Source organism: Varanus komodoensis, unplaced genomic scaffold (assembly GCF_004798865.1).
Source record: "Varanus komodoensis strain SLA01 unplaced genomic scaffold, ASM479886v1 scaffold857, whole genome shotgun sequence".
Lineage (NCBI taxonomy): Eukaryota > Metazoa > Chordata > Lepidosauria > Squamata > Varanidae > Varanus > Varanus komodoensis.
The window spans coordinates 1-9,823 of NW_025336551.1; the positions used below are offsets into that span (position 1 = coordinate 1).

At 66.6% G+C, this 9,823-nt stretch overlaps 1 protein-coding gene across 1 annotated transcript; it reads right to left on the bottom strand.

Moving 5' to 3' along the window:
• Positions 1–8,600: 8,600 nt before the first annotated feature.
• Positions 8,601–9,470, bottom strand: LOC123016540 (gastrula zinc finger protein XlCGF7.1-like). Its single transcript, XM_044417052.1, has one exon. The coding sequence runs from the start codon at positions 9,468–9,470 to the stop codon at positions 8,601–8,603; it is 870 nt and encodes a 289-aa protein (XP_044272987.1).
• Positions 9,471–9,823: the final 353 nt, after the last annotated feature.

The following is a 9,823-nucleotide window of genomic DNA, read 5'->3' on the forward strand; positions in this document are numbered from 1 at the left end:
ATAAGGTGGCCAAATATTTGAGTTTCATCTTCAGTAAGCACGATCCGAGCAGGTGAGTCCCAGGAGCGAGTAGGGTGGCTGTCGGACCCCCTCGCCTGGCTTCCCTGCAGCCCCAGAAGCAGCCCAGGAAAAGCCTCGCAAGTTCATTGTAAGTCCGGGCAAGAACGTATTTTGGGCGGCTGGCAGCCTCGGCTCCGAGCGAGGGCACCCAAGTTCGCGATGACGGGCCCCCGGGCGATTAAGTCCAGCCCTCGGGACAAGATCCCGGAGAGGCAGAAGGAGCAAGGCGGATGAGCGGGCAGCACCAAGCCCCCGAGCGGTGCGTCGACGGCCTCCCCTGAGCACGGGTTGGAGAGCCCTGGCAAGACACTCCCCTGGGGGCACCGAAGCTGGACTCCCGATCGATCGCCGGGCTGCCCCCGTCTCCTCCCAGCCTCCCCGCCCTCGCCCCCCGCCCCGGTTTTCCTTGGCGCAGAAACGCATCGCGTCCGATTCACGCGGATGGTCGACGCCGCAGCGCCACCTGGCGGCCCCCGCGGGGACGGCAAGCGGCGCGCTCGCAGGGGGCGCTGGGCTCGGAGCCGCTTCCCGCGGGGTTCCCAGCCCGGAGCCCCCGCGGGTGAGGGGCGCCGGCGCGCATCGCAGGCGCTTCCTCGCCCCCGAAGGACTCCCGGCCCACGCCAGCAAGCGGCCGGCGCCCCTTCCCGGCGTGCCGCTTGCACCCGGCTCCTCTTCTGGCCCCCCAGCCCGCGGCCCCCCTGCAGAGCCCCGGGGGCCTCGCGCTGCCTCCGCACTGCCCTCGCCCGAGAGCCCGCACGGCTCGGCCGGCGCGAAGGCGGGGGCAACGCGGGTGAGGTCGCCTCCCCGCCTGCGCGGTCAAAACGCGGGCACGGGGGGGGCTCCACATGGGGCTCCCCTCTCCATGTGCAGAGGCAAAGGGCGCAGTACTCCCAGCACCCGCACCAGGGCCCTGATCCAGGCCCAGCCGCCTGCACGCACCTCTTCCCTTTCGGGGTCTGCGCAGGGGTTGTGCTTGCGGCGTCTCACAGGAGCGTTTGCGTTGGCTGCATCCTCCGAAAAGCAGGGAGGGGGAGCCGTCCTCGCCCGCACAGGTGGGGGGCTGGAGAGTCACGGCTCTGTGGATGCCCGGAAGCAGCCGCCAAAGGAGCCCCGCCAAGGAGCTGCTGGGTTTCCCAGGCCCTGCCAGACGAACCTTGTGGGATTCGAGGACAAGGTTTCGAGGTGGCTGGATGGAGCGGATGCGGTGGATGATGGTTTACCTGGATTTCAGCAAGGCCTTTGACAAAGTGCCCCATGATATCCTGGTGGAGAAACTGAGGAGTTTTGGGATACACCAAAGCACTGTCCAGTGGATTAGGGCATGGCCGACTGACCGGAAGCAGAGGGTAACCATTAATGGGGAATCATCGGGATGGCAGCCAGTGACAAGCGGGGTCCCCCAGGGCTCTCTCCTGGGCCCAATCCTGTTCAATCTTTTCATCAACAATATGAAGGAGGGGTGAACAATCCACTGCTCAAATTCGCAGACGAGACTAAAACGGGGGCCGTGGCCACAACTGAGGAGCAGGAACTCCGGATCCAGAAGGATCTGGACAGACTATGGCAGTGGGCAGGAGACAACAGGATGGCGTTCACTGTGGATCAGTGCAAGGCCTTGCACTTGGGGCATAGGAATGGGTGTCATAAGTACAGGTTGGGGGACAAGTGGCTGGAGAGCAGCACTTGCAAAAGGGACTTCGGGGTGCTGGTTGACTGCAGGCTGAACATGTGCCAGCCATGTGATGCGGTGGTCAAGAAGGCAAACACCACCCGTGGTTGCATAGCCAGAAGTGTGGCTTCTTGATCGAGAGAGGTATTACTACACTCTACATGACTCTGGTGCACCCGCAACTGGAGTGCTGTGCTCAGTTTTGGGCCACTCATTACAGGAAGGATATAGCCAGGTTGGAGTCAGTGCAGCGAAGGGCAACAAGGTTGGTGGCCGGTTTGCAGGGGAAGCCAGGTGAGGAGAGGCTGAGGGAGCCGGGTCTCTTCAGCCTGGAGAAGAGGAGACTCAGAGGGGATCTGTTGGCAACATGCATGTATGTGAGGGGGTGTCACACAGAGGTGGGGAGAGACCCGTTCTCCCCTGCAGAGGAAGGCAGGATGTGCTCCAATGGAGCAAAGCTCAGGGAGCCAAGGTTCCATTTGGATGCCAGGAAGCACTTCCTGACAGTCAGGACCCCCAGGGTGTGGAATGGGCTTCCCCGGGAGGTGGTTGGGGCCCCACCGGTGCGGGTGTTCAAGGACAGGCTGGATGTGCACATGGTGGGCATGTCGTGACCAGAGCCGGTGGGTGCCGGAGGTCAGACTAGATGGCCCCGGAGGCCCCTTCTGGCTCGCTCTGTTTCTGTTTCTATGTTTCTCAGCGCTGCTTTTCTTTCTGGCATGAGGACAAGTGCGAGGGAAGCGATTCCACCCGTGCCGAGAAGCAACCGGCTTCCACAAGAGGTGGCTGAGGCCCCATCCCTGAGGGTGTTCAAAGACAGGCTATGTATGCACATGGTGGGCATGTCATGAGTGGAACTGGCTGGAGCCGGGGGTCAGACTGGATGGCCTGGGAGACCCCTTCTGACTCGCTCTGTTTCTAGATTTCTCTTTCTTCTCGCAGCTTCATAAAGAACCAAACAGCGGCGTCAGGTTCAGCTCTCTGCACTTTCTCTCCTAAATAGCCGCAGTTTGTGAGGGCTGCTCTTGATCTCCTGGAATGCCAGAGCCCAAATCCTTGCCCTCCCAGTCGGGCTGGAGGGGCTGCAGGCAGACCTGCGAGTTTGGAGTTACTGTTACCTTGCGGTTCCCTTTGTAGGTGAGCAAGAGAAGCAGAAGCGTAGAAAGACCCCGTGAGATGGAGGGCAGCCCAGCCCAGCCCAGCCCAGCCCAGCCCAGCCCAGCGCGCGCGTGCACACACACACACACAGAGCAAGATCCTGGTGGGGGGGGGGACCCTCACACCCCTCAGGGCCACCCCGAAATCAGTCCGACTTGTGCTCTTACTGTTCCTTCTTCTATCTCTCTGTTCAGAATGTTATTTCAGATATGACAAGATCCAGGGTGAAGGTCGGGGCTTGGACGTCTAAACTCAGCCGAGCGAGGGGAGGGAAATGGCGCGCTTTTCTGGCCTGCTGCAAACTGTTCGCCCAGCGTGGAGCACAAGCAGGCACTGCGATCTCGGAGGCGTTTGCAGTGCGTCTGCAGCCTGCACCGTCTCAGCTGCCGGCTCATTCTTGGCATTCTGCTCGGGTTCCACGCAGGCGCACCTGCGGTCTGGTCCCCGAGGCTGCCCAGGGAGAAACAGTCCCCCGCAGGATCTTGAAACCGGCCGGCTTTCCTGCAGCACACGCTTTGGCAGGCTGGTGACCGTTTTGCCTTGGAGCGCCGGCCGGACGCAGCCGTGGATATGGCGTGGTGGCTTCTGCAGCAGGGCCCGGGCGGCCTCGGGAGAGAGGCCCAGTCTGGCCACAACAGCTGGATCCTCAGGGCACGCGATTCGGCGTTTTTCTGTGGCAGACTGAAGAAGCCAGCCATCCTCTGAAATGACTCTGGCGGCGTTAACAGGGAGAAGCCGGCCCACGCTTCACGCCAGGTCAGAGGCCGCTTCCTTCACGAGCCGCGTCGCCGCCCCCTTGCGACCACCGGCTCCGCCACTTCGGGACTGTTTTATTCTCCAGTTCGACTCGTGGGCAGCCGACCGGGGCGGCCCCTGCTGAACCTTGGCCTGCAGCTCAGCCGCTGTGCAACCTGGGCCCGCGGGACGCGCCTGGCCCTGCACACACGGAAGAGACGCTGTGGAAGGAGGCCAGGGCATGAAGGAAGGACGGCGGCCTTTTCTCTAGAAAGTGGGGAGGCCCCCCCGGGATGGTTTGCCGAAAAACTGGACTGGGGCCTTTACCACTGCCTCTTTGGAAATAGCCAGCCAGCCAGCCCTTCAAATTCCTCTCTATCTTGGTACATTTGCTGTGGCCCTTATCTCGTTCCAGCAGGGAGGGAAAGGAGTCGGCCCTCGACCTTGGCGGAGCAGCCTCCAGCACCGCCCCAAAGCACCCCCCATTTTCCCTCATGAGGAGCCCCCCCTCCATCCCTGTTGCCAAGTCTCGGCTTGCTCCTTCCTGCTGCTCATCGGATTGCTCTTTCCGGCCGGCCAGCTCTCCTTCTCCCTTCCCTGGGCCTGCTTCTCCTGGGCCCGCTGTCTTCTGCCGCTTTCCCGTCCCTTTCCATCTCCTGGCTTCCTTCCCGCCACTCTTCCTTCTGAAGGGACACGCTAAGACGGTGCCTTCCCGTGCGCCTGCACGTGGCCACGCTCTCAGTTCCCGTGCACCCCGTAGGGGTGAAGATGAACGCAACGGCCGCCCATTGAAGTTAATTAAACACAGAACGTCCATTCCGCAAACACGGGGACCAACAACTCGCTGAAGGGGGGGAATCTTAAAGTGCCGTCAACCGACACATGCAGGACAAGGGGCGTCAGTCGAGAGGGCCAAGCAAAGGCTGCCGTTCGACTTGAAATGGGCATCGAACTTTATATGACTCCCACAATCGGAGTGGCTCAAACATAGGGCGATAGAGGTGGAAACTTCCACCGAGAATGGGCTGCTTTGGCGGAGCTGCTGCCCAACGGGCATTCGTCTTGCAAAGATGCCCTGGGGAGCCTTACGGGAACAAGAGCCGAACTCCACCGTGGGAACCGGGCCTCGCCGGACAACCCAGCCATGCGGCAATTCACCACGGGACATGCGCCACTTGCTGCCCCGCAGAGCCTCCTCGGCCCCCCTCCCTTCTCCCACATCGCACGACAGCCGGGCACACAACCTAGCAGCCACGGCCAGAGATCCTTTCCACCGTCAACACCTGGGGCTTCCCCCAAGTGCAACTCCAAGGGAGGCCCGGAGGGCGGCCACAGGGAGGGCTTTCTATGTGGGCCCCCCCCGGCCCACCTGTGGCATGGCCTCCCCACTGTGCCGCACCCGGCCCCAACCTTGCCTTCTTTCCGGCACCTGGCTGAGATGCCCTTCATGCCAAGGCCGTCCAGGTGAGCGCACTCTGCAGGGGTCAAGGGGACCAGCGCGCGCTGCCCGGCCTCTCCACAGGGCTGCTCTTCCTTGTGTTGCTCGGAGCTGTTCCCAATTCTTTGGTTTTAAAACATTTGCACTGTGATAAGGTTTCACGCTATGCTATTGCCTTGTTTTTATGGGTTGCGTGAACCACCCAGAGCGCCTGGGCTGCTGGGCGGAGCGGAAGAGGAATGAAGCGCGGGCAGAGGCCCTTCTGCAGAATAAACAGTCCCAGGAACACGATTTGCCCGCGTGCCGCTCTTTATGCAGCGCGTCCCGCGCCTGCATAGGCTGGACAGTGGAGGACACTGGGCGCGCAGCGCACACGCTCCGGGCCGAAACGCCGGCCCCGCAGCACCGCGGAAAGCGGCCCGAAGCCCCAGGCATGTCTCCGCGGGAACCACCACCAACCCCAGCCGAGCTGCCCCGGCCTCTCCACCTCCCTCCGCCGCTTGGCCAGAAAGCACCGCCAGGAGCAGAGACAAAAGCCAACAGAACTTTATTCAACAAGGAGGTGCAAGCAGGTGGCGGGAGGGAAAGGGGCGCGCCGAGCGTCTCCCAGGGAAAGCCTCCCCACTCTCCCACGCAGAGCTGGGCCGTGGGGCACCGGTCGCCTCCAGCCTGGCCCCTGGCACCCCCCCAAACCCACTGCGCCTGCTCCTTCGGGGCTGCGGTCCTCGGTCTCAAAGGCAGGCAGGAAGCAGAAGGACGGCCCCCCAAAGGGACCACGCGAGGCCCGAGGGGCAGAGCTGCCTTCGCTCAGTGGGGCGTCCCGGCGCAAAGCCTGCTGGCGCAAGAGGACGAGCAGCCGGGGCCCTGATGGCGGGGGGAACCGAGGAGCCAGTGCTGCCCCACGGACGCAGGCCGGTCCCTGAAGGCCCCGGATCCTGCGCCAAGGACGGCCTCTCGCGGCTGCCTCCTGCCTCCGAGAAGGGCGCCCGCCCTGCAGCCGCGGGCCGGCTGGGCAGCCTTCCCCCCACACTCTCCACGGAGTGGCCCACACGAGGAGCCGCCCCATCCTGCCCCGCTGGGAAAGACCGCCCCAGCAGCAGCCGGGCCAACAGGCCCTTGGCTGGCAGCACAGCCGGCACGGCCCAGCCAGGGACTGGTCTGGAGGCTGCCGGGGGTGGAGGAGCAGCCCAGCGCCCGCCTGCAGGGGGCGAGTGGCTCTGAGCAAGGAGCCTCTGCGGGGAGGAAGGCTTCGGTGTCACCCCTTGCCCAGCTCCTACGGGGCCGGTCGCCACACCATGTGACCCGCAGGGAGCGGGGCAGGCAGCCTGGCGCTCTCCGCGGGGCCTGGCCTGTCACTCCCAACTGCCCCGGCCAGAGGGCAGGAAACCAGCGTGCATGCAGCAACGGCCCCCACTGCCTCCCTCCGCCCCACGCGGCCAGCCACAGAAGCCGCTTTCCGATGGGGCGGCTCCCCTTTGGGCTGCCGACGCCCCGGGAGCCGGGGGCACCTGGAGCGCCACGCAGACAAGCTGGAGGGAGCGTGTGAACACAGACCCACCTGCAGCGGCCGGGAACCTCGCCTGGCCCCGGGGCTCCGCTCCAGCCTCCCCTTCTGCGCGGACCGCAAGCGGAGGAAGAGGGCCAGCCGGCACGTGCAGAGGGCCGCTGAGTGGATTATTACGACCAGACGGGGAACCGGAAACCTGCCCCTCCATGCAGACTGGGGGACAGCGCTTCTCCTCTTCCATGGCCAGCCAGTCACCTTTGGTGGCCTGTTGACTGGGCAAGGCGGTGGGCAGAATTCCACGCGGGATCTGCGGCCTTCCTCCGCTCCCTGCTCACGCCTCGCTCCCACACCACCGTCAATGTACAGAGCAGCCCGTCCACTCAGCCTCGTTCCCGCACGGGGCTCTGCCCTGGCTAGGCTGTGAGGAAGACGGGGTGGGGCTGCACCCCCCCCCCGGCACCTCCGGGCGTGCTTGGCCTGCAACTCCCATCATTCCCAGCCAGGCAGGCAGGAGCTGCAGCCCAGCAGAGCTTGGGGGCATCAGGCCGGGTGGCGGTGCAGTGCCCCTTCCCGCATCGCCCACCAAGTCCGGCTCCGCTCGTCAGGGGCCTTTTCCAGAGTCCCCGTCAGGGCCACCAGCGGGACCCCCCACCCCCAGACCTGCCTGACGGTTGGGCGCTTTGGGTTGCGGGCCCTGTACTTCAGGCGAGGGGCAGCATGCGACTCTGGGAGGGGCGCTCTGGGAGAAAGCCCCTTCTCCTTCTTTGGAGTGATGCTTTGGCTTAAGCTTGCGGGCGTTCCCCCCCCCCACCCCAGGACATGTTGCTTAAACAGAAGTGCTTAGAACACTTGGAACACACCGAAGCCACAATTCTGCGCAAGTCTGGGCAGGAAGAAATCCCGCGGCACACGCGCTCCCCAGCCGCCGGGCGCGGCAGGGCGTCTCTGCACGCAGAGGCTTGTGCCCGGAATGGGTTAACTGGTCCAGCCCAGGAACCGGGGAGGCAACGCAAGAGCAGCCAGAGGCCAGCACAGAAGACACCGCCAGCCGCGTCCAGGCCACGGGCCAGAGCAGCTAGAGACAGGCCCAGTTGGTGGAGGGAGCAAAGGCGCCCCCCCCCCCCCCCCCCCATGCGCGAGGCCCTAGAACCTGCCCCTCCGGCGAGCCGCCTTCCAGCCATCACGGACTTCCCAGAGCGCCCACACGCAGGCCTCGCCACCGCCCTCCGAGGCCGTGGGCCCGGGCGGCTCTCAGTGGAGGCCCTTCTGTGGCCAGTGATGAACAAGTCGGGGCGACTCTGCACGCACCGCCCCCCCCAGGTGCAAGTCCACAGGGAGCCGGAAGGCTCGGGGGGGCTCTGGCACGAGGCGTCTCCCCAGGGCAGCCCCCGCGGCAACCTCCGAAGGCCCGCCTCAGCACTGCCCATCGGGGGACTCACTCGGGCCCCTCCTCGCACCCAGAACAACACGGGGCATCCTGGGCACAACCCTGGCAGCGCCCCCCACGCCTCCGCAAAGGGCATTCAGCTGTCCGTGGAGGGCAGGGCTGGCACAAGCAGGGCCCCCAAACGGGGCGCAGAAAACCGTAGGCACCTCCCCCTGCAGCCCCAGGCGGACGCTGCAGCGCTGGGAGCGCCGGCGGATGGAGCTGGGGGGGAAATGGCTGTCCAAGAATGGGGCGCAGATCCAGATGACTCGGCAGCCTGGGCCGGACACGAGGACGCGGCGGGGCCGGCAGGGGCCGCGACACACAGGCCCCCCATCCCGTGCTGAAATCTGGCGGGGAGGCGTCCATCCTGGAGAACGGGCGCTGCTCCGGAGCGGGACGGTCCCCTGCAGGTGTCCGGGAGGGCGCACAGCGGCACGCGGCCAGAGGTCTCGCAACAGCCCCCGCCCCCTCCCCCTCCCCCAGGGCCCAGCCGGGCCGCCCTCCCCCAGACACTCGGCACCCGGCGTCCAGGAAGGCCCCCGGCGGCCCCCGTCCGGGCAGGCGCTCCGCTCGGCTCCGCTCGGCCGCGGTCCCGGGAGGCACTTCAGCTGAGCGCCTCGTGGCTGCGCCGGTGTGCGGCCAGGCTGGCCTGCTGGGCGAAGTCCTTCCCGCAGGTCAGGCAGCGGAAGGGGGCGTCCCCGCCGAGGCGCCTCTGGTGCGGGCCCTGCGGGGGCTCCCTGGGGCCGAAGCGCCTCCGGCCGGCCTCGCTGTCCTGGAGTGGCCGCTCCGCCCGGTGGGCCCGCTGGTGGCTGGCCAGGCCGCTCCGGCCGACGAAGCCCTCCCCGCACTCGCGGCAGGCCCGGGGGGGGCCGTCCCGGGGGGGCTTCTCCCGCAAGGGCGCGAAGCCCTCCCCGCAGTCGCTGGCGGCCCGGGGCCTCCCGCGCGCCTGCCCCCGGGGGGGCCCGGGGGGGCCCTGCTTCGCCGTGGCCGCGGCCGCCGCCCCGCCACACTCCCCCGGCGGGTGGGCCAGCGGCAGCCGCTGCTCCCGGAAGCTCTCGCCGCAGGCCGGGCGGGCCGAGGGCCCCGCGCCCCCGTGCACCCGCTGGTGGGTGAGCAGGTTCTGCTTGAGGCTGAAGCGCTTCCCGCAGGCGCCGCAGCCGAAGGGCTTCTCGCCGGTGTGGATGCGCTGGTGGATGATGAGGTTGTGCTTGAGGCCGAAGCCGCGGCCGCACTCGGGGCACACGAAGGCCCGCTCGCCCGCATGCCGCTGCTTCTGGTGCCGCAGCAGGCTCAGCGGCTGGCCGAAGACCTCTCCGCAGAGTGGGCACTTGTGCTGCTCCTCCTCCACCTGGCTGTGGATGACCAGCACGTTCTCGTCGCCCGAGCCCTCCTCCCAGGCGGGGAAGGCGAAGGCTCTCTCGCCCGGCGGGGAGCCCGGCTGCGTGCCGGCCGCGGCCTCCTTGTCGCCCTCCATGGCGCCGTCACTTCCTGGCGAGACAAGGCAGAGGGCGGGCGGTGAGCCGAAGGGCCGGCAAGCGCCGCCTCACCCCAGGAAGCCACGCACGGCGCACCCCCATGATTCGACGGCGTGAACCCCTGAAACGCTGCGCGGTCGGCCCGGGTCCGCAGCACGACGTCCAGCCTAGCGAGGAACAGCGTGAGGGCGTCCCGGGGGCGCAGGACCAGAACAGCAAGGCCCAAGCCAGCGCTTGTTGCCAAATTCAGCCGCCTGGCACAGGCCCAAGGGGGACGGGAAGGGGCGCTGCTGAGCAGGAGTGCGGAGCCCCCCGAGAGGAGTGTCCGCATCCATGCTGCACAGGAAAGGGA